The following is a 17,413-nucleotide window of genomic DNA, read 5'->3' as shown; positions in this document are numbered from 1 at the left end:
CCAAGATATGGAAGCAACTGAAATGTCGATCAATAGACAAGGGGATAAGAAAAATATGGTACATACACACAATGGAATACTAGGCAGCCATAAAAAGGTGAGAACTTGCCTTTTTCAACAATATGCATGGATGAACCTAGAGGGTATTATGCTAAGTGAAATAAGTCAGACTGAGAAAGACAAACGCCATATGATTTCACTTATCTGTGAAATCTAAAAAACAAAACAGGTGAATAAATAAACAAAAGCAGAATCAGGATCTATAAATACAGAAAACAAACTGATGGTTGTGAGGGGAAAGGGTCGTAGCGGATGGGGAAAATGGGGGAAGGGGAGTGGGAGATACAGGTTTCCAGTTATAGAATGAATAAGTCACAGGAATAAAAGGCACAATGTAAGGAATATAGTCAATGACATTGTAATAATATCGTACAGAGACAGATGGTAGCTACATTTAGCATAGCATAATATATACAGAATATATATATATATATATATATATATATATATATATAGCATAGCATAATATATACATGTATTATAGGCTTCTAAGCTCCTAATGTGGAGGAATGTTGTACACCTGAAATTAATGTAACATTGTGTGTCAACTATACTGAAATTAAAATTTTTTTTTAATTTGGGGCACCTGGGTGGCTCAGTCGGTTGGGCATCCAACTTCAGCTCGGGTCATGGTCTCACGGTTGGTGAGTTCAAGCTCCGTGTTGGGCTCTGTGCTGACATCTGGGAGCCTGGAGCCTGGTTCAGATTCTGTGTCTCCCTCTCTCTCTGACTCTCCCCTCCTCACACTCTGTCTCTCTCTCTCTCTCTCTCTCTCTCAAAAATAAATATTTTTTTAATTAATTTTTTTTTATTAAAAAAATAAAAAACAAAGATTCTTGGGCCCCATCTGCTGGGCTGAGACCTACTGAATCAGAAGAAACTGAGAATTTGTTGGGGTTTTGTTTGTTTGTTTGTTTGTTTGTTTGTTTGTTAAGTATTCTTCACTCCCAATGCAGAGCCCAACACAGGGCTTGAACTCATGACCCTGAGTTCAAGAGTTGGACACTTAACCCACTGAGCCACCCAGGTACCCTGAGAATTTGCATTTTTATAAATAGTCGAAGTAATTCTGAGATTCAGGCAGGTGGGGAATTCCAAAGCTTAAATAATGTTCTAGTGGCTAGAAAATCCCACGTAGGCCCTACCACGAACACCAATAGCATTTTGCTGCCAACTCATAGTCAAGATCAGGGACACTGAGATCCTCATCTGCAAAGCCAGAAAACTAGCCTACAAAGAAGTGGTCTGACTTGCCCATAGAGAATATCCAGCTGGATATGCATCTTTAACTAGGAAGTCAAAGATTTCTAGCTATCATCACATTATTAGGAAATCAAATACCTATTTCAGCAGTATGCAAGACTATTCACACAGAATCACCGCTCATCAGAGCTAGGTGGGACCTCACAGATGGTTACAGGTCTCAGGCAGTAACACAAATGACTAAAACAGGCTAGAGGGGTCAGGAGTTAAAGGCCACCCGCTGCTCCACCTGAGCTGGTACTTGCCATGAAACAACGTGGGCCCAATGTGCCATTTCTTGCAAATTTTCAAGAGAAGCCAGAAATCTGGATTTGAAACACTCTGCATGCAAATAAAACAGACTTCACAGACAGATTTGCCCCACGAGCTACCAGTCTGTAATTCCCAATGTAATCCAAAGTCTTCACTTGACATGTGAGAAAAGAACCTGGTCCTATCCCTTATATATTTTCAGTTTGGCCTGCACCAGTAAGGAGAGACAGTTGTGGTTGAATTACGTTCTGCTCTTTTTCCTGGGTTTGATTTTGTCAATTTTATTGATTGGCCCTGATGTTCAAAGGCAAGTTTGGACGCCCTGGAATCTGGCGTCCGGTGGCTGGAAGATGCTCACGTATAAAAGCCCAGCACTCTCACCCCAACTCAGGACAACTCTGCAGAGCCACCCCAGCTTCAAAGCTCCCCAGGGGATGAGCTAACACCGTTTTTGTGGCCACATCACAGCCAGGCTTCCCCCAAGGCCCAGTCCTGTATCCCCTACAGGTGTGGGTCCCAGAGCACTCCCCAGTACACTTGCATAGCTTCTCTATCTTCAAGTCTGCTTCCCAGGAATCTGGCCCCCAATGTCAAGCACGTCAGGATCTCACCGAAAATAACCTCACCTGTGACAGTCCGGACTTGCAAAGTCAAATCAGAGGACCATTCTGTGCAATGTGAAAATTTCTTCTGTAGTTTATTTCGAAAATGGTTTTATTGGTTTTTGAAAAATCATACTATAGTAGATGCTTCCTATTTCACGTCCCCACCTCTGCCCACATCTGTGGCGGGCAGTTCCAGAAGTTCAGACTCAGCTGGTGTTGACAGTGTCTGGCTCCTTTTTCTGCCATTACACTCAGAGCTTTTTCTGATGCTTCAGGGCCCACTGGCCCCTCACAGGTAGAGCCCGCAAAGGTGGGGATGTTTGTGCCAACGAGGACTGGGAGCTAATGGATTACTGCTCCATCCCGTCTCCTGGCTTTTGGGCAAGTCCCAGGGCAAGGAGCTCCCATTCCCCACCCCACAGCCATTATACACCCTGACATGGGCTTCACCCACCCCATCACCTCTCTCCCTTGGTCCTTTTCCTGGGATCATGTCTCAAATCAACCATACCAAGTCCAGAATGAGATAGATGCATCCTCAATTTTTAAATGCTCAACAATACACAAAAGTATAAGAAGAGAGTAAAAGTGCATTTGCAAAACATCCCTCCAATTGTATTTCTATGCATTAATGCCCATTTATAAATAGCTTCAAATAGATTGGATCAACCTAGACACTCTGTGTACTAACCCAGCAGGTCCCTTCAAACACTTGTCTTACTGAGTACATTTAAAATTCAAACCACCTTCTACAATTGTTTCATTCATACATCCATTCATTTGACAAATGTTTGTTTCAAGTCTTCTATCTGCAAGGCATAGTGCTAAATACTGTAGATGTTACAAAGACATCTCCCATGCCCTCAGGGTGTTTCTATCCATTTTTCTATTTAATTTTTCAGGAGCATATCGATTGAACAAATTAAGGCCTGCATGTTTTCAAAAACCACATTAGGACTCCTTGAAATCTAATGCCACAGGCTTAAATTAGAGTTTCCATCCAACTGGTAGATATAAGATGAATGGACTCCTGGGTTCAAATTTTGGCTCTGTCACTAAGCAGAAGTGTGACCTTGGCCCTCATTTTTCTTGTTTGTAAAATGGGGGATCATAATAACTCTTGTCAGTAGTTGTGAAGATAAAATGAGATAATCGATATAAAGAACTTGGCACAGTGCCTGACACAGAATAAGCGCTCAATACATTTTCACTATAATAATTATTTTCGTCTCACATTAACCTCAGGTCCACTAAGTGTGAAGCATGGATCCAGGCACCATGGGAATTGGGCAGAATATTGAAACTCAAAATACAGACACTGTCCAATGCTTTTCCACTCGTCAGTTTTATCAGCTTGGAGTCCCGTCACTGTCACTGGGGAGCTAAGGCACCAGAAACACAGTGCGTGCCCCTGACCATTCCCTGTAACCACAGAGAGATTGGTCTCACCTGTCAATTTGTTGCCAGTGCACAGGTGCAGGTGGTGGTTTTGCAACTGGAGTTTGCTCTGGGTCCCCAGAGTCCTGCACGCAGTGTTTACCAATCCTGTAGGGAAAACACAAACCAGAGAACATAGAAGAGATTTAAGTATCAGATTTGCTCAACTGTCTGAGCAAATACCTTGCTGGCATGGAGACTCATGCTGCATTTCAACTCCTCAAGAATTATCTGTTCCGGCAGTCACCCCCTAACACATATGTCCCCTCAGTATGAGGGGACATGTTCACCAGGAGCTTCTCTGTCTTCTATCTTGTGTAGTCCTCCTAGCATCCGGCACAGGCTTAATCCTCCTAGATGCTTAATAAATATTTGTCTACTGATTGGCTGAGTGCTTACAGATCTTAAATATCACCCTGGCAAAGAAAGAGTGTGAGGAGTGTGGAGAATGTTTTAGGCTATGCATCTCTTTTGAAAACCTGACTTTTCAAAAACTTCCTGCCTAAGCTTTGTAAAGTGCTTTAAAGAGAGAGAGAGAGAGAGCAGATAAATTCAAATTAGCCTCCTGATGCAATCATGTGTGTCTGGCTGAGAGCGGAGCAAGGGTGGAAGCAAGACCAGGATGCCTGCCACTCCATGCACAAAAGACTGCAAAACCAACATCGCATAGATTGGAAAACATATCTAAGGTGGCGGCAAGAACAGGTGAGAAAGGAGATTGTTCTACAGCTGAGGACAGCAAGCCACTGCCAAAGATATATTTTGTTTGAATTGTTCATTTGTAAGACAACAACAACAAAAAAGTATTAGAATTAAATTAGAAACACTGGAAACACCAGATCCAAACTCTACAAGGTAACAGTTGGCTCTAGTTTATTCATATTCGTTCCTACCACCCTCTACTGTCTCCCTGTTATAAAGTTGCATGTAAATTGCCATTTGTCACCTTGCTTCCACTATAGTTTTTCTTACAAATCACATGAGGAGGAAAATTGGGGCTCCTGGCTGCCTCAAGTGGTAGAGCATGTGACTCTTGATCTCGAGGTTATGAGTCCAAGCCCCACACTGGGTGTAGAGATTACCTTTTTTTTAAAAATTGGGAGTAAAATGAAATGTTTGCATTCATGTCTCTATCAAAACTGGGAAAACAAAAGACAGACTGAAAGGGCCACATTGCTTCATGAAAATGTTTTACCCATGGCCCACTTTACTCACTTATGGCACATTCTGTGCCTTGTGGGCATTTTAATCTGCATCTTATATTAGTTTTATATTGTAATTATCACAAACTACTGCAGTTTGGTGGCTTAAACACAACCCAGATACATTATGATTGTGAAAGTCAGCAATCCAAAAGGGTTTCACTGGACTAGAACAAGGGGTCTACAGGGTCTCTATTGCTTCCGAAGGCTTTCAGGGGAGAAAATTCGGTCCCTTGCCTTTTCCAGCTCCCCTTGCTGCCCACATCCCTGGGCTCACGGCCCCCAGTCAGGAACCCATCTCTGCTTTTACTCCAATTTCTGCTTATAGCCATCATATCTCTCTCACACACAGCCCTGCTTCCCCATTGCCCCTGTATGGGCCCTTGTAATTACATTGGGACCACCTGGATAATTCACTTCCCTCCTCAAGGCACTCAATTTAATCACATCTACAATTCCCTTTGGCCACATAATGTGACACAGTCCCAGGTTCCAGGAATTAGGATGTGGGCATCTTCGGGGAGCCATCATTCTGCTTATCAGATACCCTGTTACAGAGGCCAGGAATTGTTATGCCACTGCTTTCTGAAGAGAAGAAAAGGGGGGAAGGGGCCAAAGGAAAAACTAAACATTTCAAAACTTTTGAAAATAATCCAGTTGAAATTCAACTTGCTCAAACTTCTGAACCTGAACAGGGAAATAAGGAAATAGAATGGTGAAGTGGTATTATGTCAACATTTAAATCCCTTTCCAAGTCTGGAGAATTTCCACCTTATGAGTTTTGGTGGGAATCAGGACCACTTTCCATCACAGGGTATGAATATGTTAGATACTGACTTTCCCATCATCCCTTGCAGCTGGGGCTGGCCTGGGATCTGGCTGCACCAATCAGAATGAGTCACAAGGGCTTGGAATTGAGAACTGTTAGCATAGGAAGTAAGGAATAGGCAGCTTCCTCTCTTTGGCCAGGCAAAGGCACCCACAATTTTCTCATCAAAACCCCTAGTTCTAAGGAGAACTAGGGCATTTTTCCTGCTTTGAGCAGGAATGCTTTTTCAATCACTGAGCTTGGTGTTCCAGCCTCACAATCATCCTGTGAACTACCCAATATTTTAAGAAACTCCTTCCCTGTCTAACTCCATTACACTCAACTTCTGCTGCTTGCAATGAAAACCAATGCAGAGAGTGTATGGCTGCAAATTAAGTATATAGGTTAAGATATAGGTTAAGAGCTCTGGACTCAACCAGAGCTGGGTTCAGGTCCTAGATCTACCCCTTTCTAGTAGTGTTTTAACCCTGGCCAAGTTACTTAACCTCCCTAAGTTTCAAAGTAATTGTAACGGCACTGACCCTAACTCATAGGTATATGGACACCAAACAGGATAACACAAGTGAAGGACTTAGTCCAATGCTTAGTACATAGTGATAGATAGCTAGGTAAATAGCAGCTACTATTAATTTTAAAGGCTTTGAGTTAAAAATGTCAGCAAAGAATACCAATCCCTCAATATTCATTCTCCTCTTTTTCTTTGGTAATAGAAGCCCAGTTTTAGACGGGCACATGGCCACATGGAATAAGGCCTATCCCAGACTCCTCTGAAAGCTTAATGTTCCTATGTGACTTGGTTTTGGCCAAGAGGGTATAAGCTGAAACAAGCAACTTCCAGAAAATGTCCTTAAAGAGAGCAGACGTGCTCTAATTTGTTTCTTCCTCTATTACTTGGAATGCAAATATAATGGCTGGAGCTTGGACAGCTTTGTTAGGCCATGAGGTGGAAGCCAAGGGCTAAGTAGAGTGTAGTGGCAAGATAAAAGTGTCTGAGAACTGTGGAATGCGTTCACAACCCCGGTACTGATTACCTTCAGGTCTCCTTTACTCCATAGAGAAGTGAACTTCCATATTGTGTAAGCCTGTGGTATTTTGGATTGCCATCACTCACAGCTGATATCACTCACACCTAATTGATATCAGAGTCCTTCCTACAACATCCCTAGTGGTGAGTCAACTGACTTTTGTTCGAACACTTTGAGTTATGAAAGCTTTGCTACCTGACAAGGAGCAAATTACCTTCTATTTTTAAAAGTTGCTTTTGTATTATATAGTTAATATTTGAATCCATTGTGATTTTAAAAAACATGTAAAAAATGTTTTAATGTTTATTTGTTTTTGAGGAAGAGGTGGGTAGAGGGGCAAGGGAAGGGACAGAGGATCAGAAGCAGGCTTCGTACTGACAGCAGCAAGCCCAGTGCATGGCTCTAACTTATGAACTGTGAGATCATGACCTGAGCTGAAGTCAGATGCTTAACCAACTGAGTCACCCACATGCCCCCCAAAAATGATATATTTTAAAGTATGAAATTCCCCATCATTCCCACTTCCATGGATTTCCTTCCTCAAAACTAACCATGGTTGGGGCAACTGGATGGCTCAGTTGAGCGTCTGATTCTTGATTTCGGCTCAGGCCGTGATCTCGTGGTTCATGAGCTGGAACCCCACATCATCATCAGAGCCTGCTTGGGATTCTCTCTCTCTCCCTCTCTCTCTGCCCCTCCTGAGTGCTCTCCCACTCTCTGCCTCAAAATAAATAAATAAAACTTTTAAAAAAGAACCGACCATGGTCAACAGTCCAGTTATGTCTTTCTGGTCCCATCTCAATACAATTACATTCATACCAGTAGTGTAATAGTAGTGAGAATGCAGAGAAGGGACCCGACAAAAGAGAACCCACAGTACTCAATAACTGATGAGATAAGAGAATGGTGGAATTGAGAAGGGAGAACAGTCAAATAGGCAATCCAGGAGTCAAGCCGAGGTGAAACTGGGCAGGATGAGGGGGCACAGCAGAAAAAAGAAGAGGAGAAAGGATAATTACCAGCCCAGTTCTGGGCAGTTTCATCTCCAGAAGTTGGCTGAAGCCACAGGCAGGTGTCTGAGAGGTTCAGAATTGAGGGTGAGGAATGCAGTCTCCTGCAAAGAGCTGGATGGAGCTCAGAGGAGGAGAATGCGGTGATGTCGGGGGGGGGGGGGGGGTAGGAGAGAAGGACCGCAGGCAGATTTGTGGGGGGAACACCTGCCTTTAGAAAGGTGAAGAGAAAAAGCACCAGAACAGAAAGCAAATAGGTAGTTAGAAAGGGGAGGGCAGATTTCCTTAACATAAGAATGTATTACTTTTTTTTAAGCTTAAAATAATGAAATGAAAACTGAAGCGAGAAAGAACACGAGACAACTCAGCAGTCTGTAGGTGAATGAGGATGAGGTCACTGGGAAATTTTGAGAAAAGCCATTTCCCTGAGCAGCGATGGTGGACACAGATTACACACAATGGAGGAGCAGGTGGGTGGGGTGGGAGTGGAGAGCTGAGCACATCCACCATTAGTTAGGACAGGCTAAACTCCAGATGAACCCACATCTCAGTTTTTTTTAACACAATAAAGGTTTGCTTCTTATTCCCGTGAAGCCTGAGATGGGTCAAATTCGCATCTTCCAGCTGTGCCTTCCTGGACACAAGGCAGAGGAAGTAGACAGCAATGGAAGTGAGAAGCGGGCTTTTTTTTCCCTCCAGTTTTATTGAGGTATAATTGACAAATAAATTTGTATATATTTAAAGTGTAAAATGTGATGATTTGATATACATATATTTTGTGAAATGATTACCATAATCAGGTTAATTAACACATCAATCACCTCACCTAGTTATCTTTTTTGTGGTGTGGTAAGAATGCTTAAGATCTAATCTCTTAGCAACTTTCAAGTGTACGATACAGCTTGACTACAGACACCATGCCGTCCATCAGATCCCTAGAATTTATTCATCTTATAACCTAAGGCTTATTGACCAGCATCCCCCCATCTTCCCCAGCCCACAGCCCCTGGTAAACACCATTCTACTCTCTAGGACTTGGAATTTTTTTAATCTTTTTTTTAATCCCACATATAGGGAGACCAAACAGTATTTGTCTTTCTCAGTCTGGCTTATTTCTTTTAGCGTAATGTCTTCTAGCTCCACCCACGTTGTTGCAAATGGCAGGACTTCCTTCTTTTTCCTGGCTGAATAATATTCCCGTGTGTGTGTGTGTGTGTGTGTGTGTGTGTGTGTACCACATCTTCTTTATCCATTTGTCTGTTGATGGACACTTAGGTTGTTTCCATATCTTGACCATTGTGAGTAAGGCTACAATGAACACAGAAATGTAGATACTGCTTCATTTTCATTTCCCTCAGATATATACCCAGAAGGATTATATGGTACTTCTATTCACTTTATTTATTTATTTTTAAATGTTTGTTTATTTTTGAGAGAGAGAAAGAGTGCAAACGGGAGAGGTACAGACAGAGGAGAAGACAGAGAATCAGAAACAGGCTCTGGGCTCTGAGCTGTCAGCATACAGCCCAACACAGGGCTCGAACTCACAAACTATGAGATCATGATCTGAGCAAGAAGTTGGATGCTCTACCCACTGAGCCACCCAGTTGTCCCTGGTAGTTCTATTTTAAATTTTTTGAAGAACCTCCACACTGTTTTCCATTGTAGCTGCACCAATTTACATTCCCAACAACAGGCACTGGTTCTTTTTTTTTTTTTTTTACCTCGATGTGGAAGCTACACCTGTTCGGCTTTGTCCTCTATGCCACAACATGTCATCTACTTCTTTCCATAACTTTAAGGGAAGATTTAAAAAGGTTGATACTCCTGGGACACCTGGGTGGCTCAGTCGGTTGAGCATCAGACTTCGGCTTGGGTCGTGGTTCATGGGTTCAAGCCCCACGTTGGGCTCTGTGCTGACAGCTCAGAGCCTAGAGCCTGCTTCGGATTCTGTGTCTCCCTCTCTCTCTGCCCCCCTCCCATTTGTTCTCTCTCTCTCTCTCAGAAATGAATAGACACTGAAAGAAAAAAAAATTTTTTTAAATGGTTGATACTCCCTACAGTCAGAGTAGGCAGTGAGCTAGCCATGTCTTTTGAACAGTTTGTTTAATCTATTTTATTTATAACACTTTGTATAAACATGAAAGAAGTGGTTTCAGCAACTTCCACTGTAACTTTGGACTCCAGCAAAGTTTGTACTTACAGTCCCAGCTCTGCCTGGGGGCAGATTTAAACTGGCAGAAGAAATGAACGGCACTGCAGCCCAGCTCCCTCCACGTGCACCCTGCTGCAGGGACATTTTTGCTAGTGGCCCAAGGTCAAACTGTCCGGGCATGATGAGCTCATGGTATGTGCTATGCCTGGGCCTGTCCTTTCTCTGTCCCTCCATGGTGTTTGCTTTTCATTAGGAGTCTCAAAAATGCTCTGTGACCCCTCGATGACTACAATCACCATTCACCGGGTGCTGCTGTGCTCCTGAAATGTGCACTGTCCCACTGAAACCTCACAGGAGCTCTGCAGAGCAGGCATTATTCTTAGTTTACAGAAGGCCAGAGAATTTAGGCAAATGATAAAGATTCCATAGGTGCAAAGAGCATGGCTGAGCTTCACAGCTCAGCCCATTTCTCTCCAAGGCCCGAGCACTTTCTAGTGGTCCACCTAGCCTCCTGGCTAAAGGACATGATAAGAAAAATGAAAACAGATCAACAATAATCTCCTTAGAGCATTACACAATGGCCTTTCCAATAGAGTCTGTTTCCTCAAGGAAAGAACATAGGAAGGGAGGGCGGGACAGAGACAGACACTTTAGATATTGCTTGGAACACTCTATGCATGGTTTCAATATCTGAAGCTGTGTTGTCCTCTGTTTTAAGAGCTACTGGTCTGTGCCCAGGCTGAGCATAGGACAGGGCCCTGAGAAACAGCAGCGGAGAAGTAGGAGGAAAACGGGGAGGGTGTTAACACAAATACCAGGGGCACACAGGAGACCCTGGGCTCTCCACGCCAACGTCACCAGCCTATTAACAGGGTGCAATGATTTAAACACATCAAAGATTGGCATGTGGAGCTAAAGGGAGAATGCTAGAGGTTTGGCTTAAAACAGAAAAATAAATTTGCTTTTTCCTCTTCCTCCTAAAGCTTGTCCTAGGCTGCAAGTGCAAAGACACTTAGCCACGGAGGCTCCGGTGGCTCCTTTCACCTGCTGTTTGCAGGAAGGAAGTGACAGTCCCACATCACAGAAGCCCTCAGCTCATCCGCTTTCTCGGCTAGCAGACTTCATTTCCAGCTTCACCTCACAGCCACTTGTGAGCCCAGCCCTGATGCCCAGAACAGCCTCTGAGCCCACATATGTATGTCGGTGTGCGTACGTGAGTCGCTTCTCGTGCTGCGACTCAAACTAAATCAAGTACTATTTTCAGTCTGAGCAGCTGCCAGGTTTTCACGGCCAGGTTAGTGGAGGCGGCTCTTCACGCCCTACATGAACTGGTGTGAAACACGAAGAACACATCGGAGGAGATCAAAACCTTCAGCCTTTCAGGAAATACAAGTTTCAGACACTCCACATCAGTGATATCACTACAAAGATAGACAATTTTCCTTATTGTCAAAGCCCGTTGGAAGGAGCCGCAATGGCCAGGTACATCTTGCACAGGTTTTGAAGTCCTGATGTGATAGAGGGGCAGGGATTCGTGTGTCCCCAGCCCAGGCTCCCACAGCACCTACAGGATGCTGAGGGGAGAAGTCAACATGCAGTATACGGTGGGCATTAGCTCCGGGTCCCAGCTTCGGCAACAACTGTGACTCCCAGAGTAGGACTCAGGAGAGGAGACAGCTCTGATTTTAAGATATGACTCAAGTCACCAGAGGCCTTATTTTCCCTTGGCCCTCAAATTCCAAGTTCATAGGGACTCCTCAGGAATAAGTATGGACTCAACTATAAGGCACAGACCAATGGGGTCCCCTGGCAGACCCTATGAATAGGGTCAACAGCCTCAAATATTTTGCGTGGGTCATGCTGACCCAGTCCTCAGTGGGGGGGGGGGGGGGGGGGGGGATGGAAGGTTATATGCTTCCCGAGAAACGGTACGGACAAGTACAGCACTTTAGTGAGGGAATGGTTTAACCCAAGCCATGATGTACCTGAAGAAGCAACTGAAGTTCCACCCCAAAACCATATATTAAGTTCAATCTACTCCCAATGGTGTTTTCTTCCCAAAAGAAACCTGGGAACTGGTTCGACAAAATAAACCCAGTCTGGGCCAGGGCCAACCTGACTGCCTTTAAAAGGGAATGGAGATTGGAGAGGGAAGATGGCGGTGTAGGAGGACGCTGGGCTCACCGCGCGTCCTGCTGATCACTTAGATTCCACCTACACCTGCCTAAATAACCCAGAAAACCACCAGAGGATTAGCAGAACGGAGTCGCCGGAGCCAAGCGCAGACCAGAGGCCCACGGAAGAGGGTAGGAAGGGCGGCGAGGCGGTGCGCGCTCCACGGACTGGCGGGAGGGAGCCGGGGCGGAGGGGCGGCTCGCTGGCCAAGCAGAGCCCCCGAGTCTGGCTTGCAAAAAGCGGAGGGGCCTGACGGACTGTGTTCCGACAGCAACTGGGAGGTCATAAGTTAACAGCTCTGCTCAGAAAGCGGGAAGGCTGGAGGACAAAGGGAAGGAGAGCTGCTGAGCCCCCGGACGACAGAGCTCAGTTTGGTGGGGAACAAAGGCGCTCGCCAGCGCCATCTCCCCCGCCCATCCCCCAGCCAAAATCCCAAAGAGAACCAGTTCCTGCCAGGGAACTTGCTCGCTCCGCGCAAACACCCAACTCTGCGCTTCTGCGGTGCCAAACCTCCGGCAGCGGATCTGACTCCCTCCTGCTGCCACAGGGCCCCTCCTGAAGTGGATCACCTAAGGAGAAGCAAGCTAAGCCTGCCCCTCCTGCCCCTGTGCACCTTGCCTACCCACCCCAGCTAAGACACCAGATCCCCAGCATCACAAGCCTGGCAGTGTGCAAGTAGCCCAGACAGGCCACCCCACCCCACAGTGAATCCCGCCCCTAGGAGAGGGGAAGAGAAGGCATGCACCAGTCAGACTGTGGCCCCAGCGCTGGGCTGGGGGCAGACATCAGGTCTGACTGCGGCTCCGCCCACCAACTCCAGTTATACACCACAGCACAGGGGAAGTGCCCTGCAGGTCCTCACCACGCCAGGGACTATCCAAAATGACCAAGCGGAAGAATTCCCCTCAGAAGAATCTCCAGGAAATAACAACAGCTAATGAGCTGATCAAAAAGGATTTAAATAATATAACAGAAAGTGAATTTAGAATAATAGTCATAAAATTAATCGCTGGGCTTGAAAACAGTATAGCTGACAGCAGAGAATCTCTTGCTACAGAGATCAAGGGCCTAAGGAACAGTCACGAGGAGCTGAAAAACGCTTTAAACGAAATGCATAACAAAATGGAAACCACCACGGCTCGGATTGAAGAGGCAGAGGAGAGAATAGGTGAACTAGAAGATAAAGTTATGGAAAAAGAGGAAGCTGAGAAAAAGAGAGATAAAAAAATCCAGGAATATGAGGGGAAAATTAGAGAACTAAGTGATACACTAAAAAGAAATAATATACGCATAATTGGTATCCCAGAGGAGGAAGAGAGAGGGAAAGGTGCTGAAGGGGTACTTGAAGAAATTATAGCTGAGAACTTCCCTGAAGTGGGGAAGGAAAAAGGCATTGAAATCCAAGAGGCACAGAGAACTCCCTTCAGACGGAACTTGAATCGATCTTCTGCACGACATATCATAGTGAAACTGACAAAATACAAGGATAAAGAGAAAATTCTGAAAGCAGCAAGGGGTAAACGTGCCCTCACATATAAAGGGAGACCTATAAGACTCGTGACTGATCTCTCTTTTGAAACTTGGCAGGCCAGAAAGAATTGGCACGAGATTTTCAGTGTGCTAGACAGAAAAAATACGCAGCCGAGAATCCTTTATCCAGCAAGTCTGCCATTTAGAATAGAAGGAGAGATAAAGGTCTTCCCAAACAAACAAAAACTGAAGGAATTTGTCACCACTAAACCAGCCCTACAAGAGATCCTAAGGGGGACCCTGTGAGACAAAGTACCAGAGACATCACTACAAGCATAAAACATACAGACATCACAATGACTCTAAACCCATATCTTTCTATAATAACACTGAATGTAAATGGATTAAATGCGCCAACCAAAAGACACAGGGTATCAGAATGGATAAAAAACAAGACCCATCTATTTGCTGTCTACAAGAGACTCATTTTAGACCTGAGGACACCTTTAGATTGAGAGTGAGGGGATGGAGAACTATTTATCATGCTACTGGAAGCCAAAAGAAAGCTGGAGTAGCCATCCTTATATCAGACAAACTAGACTTTAAATTAAAGGCTGTAACAAGAGATGAAGAAGGACATTATATAATAGTGACAGGGTCTATCCATCAGGAAGAGCTAACAATTATAAATGTCTATGCGCCAAATACCGGAGCGCCCAAATATATAAAACAATTACTCATAAACATAAGCAACCTTATTGAGAAGAATGTGGTCATTGCAGGGGACTTTAACACCCCACTTACAGAAATGGATAGATCATCTAGACACACGGTCAATAAAGAAACAAGGGCCCTGAATGAGACATTGGATCAGATGGACTTGACAGATATATTTAGAACTCTGCATCCCAAAGCAGCAGAATATACTTTCTTCTCGAGTGCACATGGAACATTCTCCAAGATAGATCATATACTGGGTCACAAAACAGCCCTTCATAAGTTTACAAGAATTGAAATCATACCATGCATACTTTCAGACCACAATGCTATGAAGCTTGAAATCAACCACAGAAAAAAGTCTGGAAAACCTCCAAAAGCGTGGAGGTTAAAGAACACCCTACTAACGAATGAGTGGGTCAACCAGGCAATTCGAGAAGAAATTAAAAAATATATGGAAACAAACGAAAATGAAAATACAACAATCCAAACGCTTTGGGACGCAGCAAAGGCAGTCCTGAGAGGAAAATACATTGCAATCCAGGCCTATCTCAAGAAACAAGAAAAATCCCAAATACAAAATCTAACAGCACACCTAAAGGAACTAGAAGCAGAACAGCAAAGGCAGCCTAAACCCAGCAGAAGAAGAGAAATAATAAAGATCAGAGCAGAAATAAACAATATAGAATCTAAAAAAACTGTAGAGCAGATCAATGAAACCAAGAGTTGGTTTTTTGAAAAAATAAACAAAATTGACAAACCTCTAGCCAGGCTTCTCAAAAAGAAAAGGGAGATGACCCAAATAGATAAAATCATGAATGAAAATGGAATGATTACAACCAATCCCTCAGAGATACAAACAATTATCAGGGAATACTATGAAAAATTATATGCCAACAAATTGGACAACCTGGAAGAAATGGACAAATTCCTGAACACCCACACTCTTCCAAAACTCAATCAGGAGGAAATAGAAAGCTTGAACAGACCCATCACCAGCGAAGAAATTGAATCGGTTATCAAAAATCTCCCAACAAATAAGAGTCCAGGACCAGATGGCTTCCCAGGGGAGTTCTACCAGACGTTTAAAGCAGAGATAATACCTATCCTTCTCAAGCTATTCCAAGAAATAGAAAGGGAAGGAAAACTTCCAGACTCATTCTATGAAGCCAGTATTACTTTGATTCCTAAACCAGACAGAGACCCAGTAAAAAAAGAGAACTACAGGCCAATATCCCTGATGAATATGGATGCAAAAATTCTCAATAAGATACTAGCAAATCGAATTCAACGGCATATAAAAAGAATTATTCACCATGATCAAGTGGGATTCATTCCTGGGATGCAGGGCTGGTTCAACATTCGCAAATCAATCAACGTGATACATCACATTAACAAAAAAAAAGAGAAAAACCATATGATCCTGTCAATCGATGCAGAAAAGGCCTTTGATAAAATCCAGCACCCTTTCTTAATAAAAACTCTTGAGAAAGTCGGGATAGAAGGAACATACTTAAAGATCATAAAAGCCATTTATGAAAAGCCCACAGCTAACATCATCCTCAACGGGGAAAAACTGAGAGCTTTTTCCCTGAGATCAGGAACACGACAGGGATGCCCACTCTCACCGCTGTTGTTTAACATAGTGCTGGAAGTTCTAGCATCAGCAATCAGACAACAAAAGGAAATCAAAGGCGTCAAAATTGGCAAAGATGAAGTCAAGCTTTCGCTCTTTGCAGATGACATGATATTATACATGGAAAATCCGATAGACTCCACCAAAAGTCTGCTAGAACTGATACATGAATTCAGCAAAGTTGCAGGATACAAAATCAATGTACAGAAATCAGTTGCATTCTTATACACTAACAATGAAGCAACAGAAAGACAAATAAAGAAACTGATCCCATTCACAATTGCACCAAGAAGCATAAAATACCTAGGAATAAATCTAACCAAAGATGTAAAGGATCTGTATGCTGAAAACTATAGAAAGCTTATGAAGGAAATTGAAGAAGATTTAAAGAAATGGAAAGACATTCCCTGCTCATGGATTGGAAGAATAAATATTATCAAAATGTCAATACTACCCAAAGCTATCTACACATTCAATGCAATCCCAATCAAAATTGCACCAGCATTCTTCTCGAAACTAGAACAAGCAATCCTAAAATTCATATGGAACCACAAAAGGCCCCGAATAGCCAAAGTAATTTTGAAGAAGAAGACCAAAGCAGGAGGCATCACAATCCCAGACTTTAGCCTCTACTACAAAGCTGTCATCATCAAGACAGCATGGTATTGGCACAAAAACAGACACATAGACCAATGGAATAGAATAGAAACCCCAGAACTAGACCCACAAACGTATGGCCAACTCATCTTTGACAAAGCAGGAAAGAACATCCAATGGAAAAAAGACAGTCTCTTTAACAAATGGTGCTGGGAGAACTGGACAGCAACATGCAGAAGGTTGAAACTAGACCACTTTCTCACACCATTCACAAAAATAAACTCAAAATGGATAAAGGACCTGAATGTGAGACAGGAAACCATCAAAACCTTAGAGGAGAAAGCAGGAAAAGACCTCTCTGACCTCAGCCGTAGCAATCTCTTCCTCGACACATCCCCAAAGGCAAGGGAATTAAAAGCAAAAGTGAATTACTGGGACCTTATGAAGATCAAAAGCTTCTGCACAGCAAAGGAAACAACCAACAAAACTAAAAGGCAACCAACGGAATGGGAAAAGATATTTGCAAATGACATATCGGACAAAGGGCTAGTATCCAAAATCTATAAAGAGCTCACCAAACTCCACACCCGAAAAGCAAATAACCCAGTGAAGAAATGGGCAGAAAACATGAATAGACACTTCTCTAAAGAAGACATCCGGATGGCCAACAGGCACATGAAAAGATGTTCAGCGTCGCTCCTTATCAGGGAAATACAAATCAAAACCACACTCAGATATCACCTCACGCCAGTCAGAGTGGCCAAAATGAACAAATCAGGAGACTATAGACGCTGGAGAGGATGTGGAGAAACGGGAACCCTCTTGCACTGTTGGTGGGAATGCAAATTGGTGCAGCCGCTCTGGAAAGCAGTGTGGAGGTTCCTCAGAAAATTAAAAATAGACCTACCCTATGATCCAGCAATAGCACTGCTAGGAATTTATCCAAGGGACACAGGAGTACTGATGCATAGGGGCACTTG

At 43.6% G+C, this 17,413-nt stretch overlaps 1 protein-coding gene across 3 annotated transcripts in view; it reads right to left on the bottom strand.

Moving 5' to 3' along the window:
• Positions 1–17,413, bottom strand: part of LOC112856378 (uncharacterized) — a 143,078-nt gene that overhangs the window by 82,313 nt on the left and 43,352 nt on the right. For all 3 annotated transcript variants that reach the window (XR_015252443.1, XM_086709949.1, XM_086709948.1), the window contains one exon: positions 3,630–3,725. Coding sequence is in view for 2 of the 3 variants with exons in the window: in XM_086709949.1 (XP_086566075.1) it covers positions 3,630–3,725 (96 nt within the window). In the remaining variant the exon portion in view is untranslated. The remainder of the gene's footprint in view (positions 1–3,629; positions 3,726–17,413) is intronic.

The sequence above is a fragment of the Puma concolor genome, chromosome B3 (assembly GCF_028749965.1).
Source record: "Puma concolor isolate L17-30 chromosome B3, mPumCon1.1.hap2, whole genome shotgun sequence".
In the NCBI taxonomy this organism is placed as follows: Eukaryota; Metazoa; Chordata; class Mammalia; order Carnivora; family Felidae; genus Puma; species Puma concolor.
Note: the sequence above shows the minus strand (reverse complement) of the source record. Positions and strands in the feature narration are given on the sequence as shown.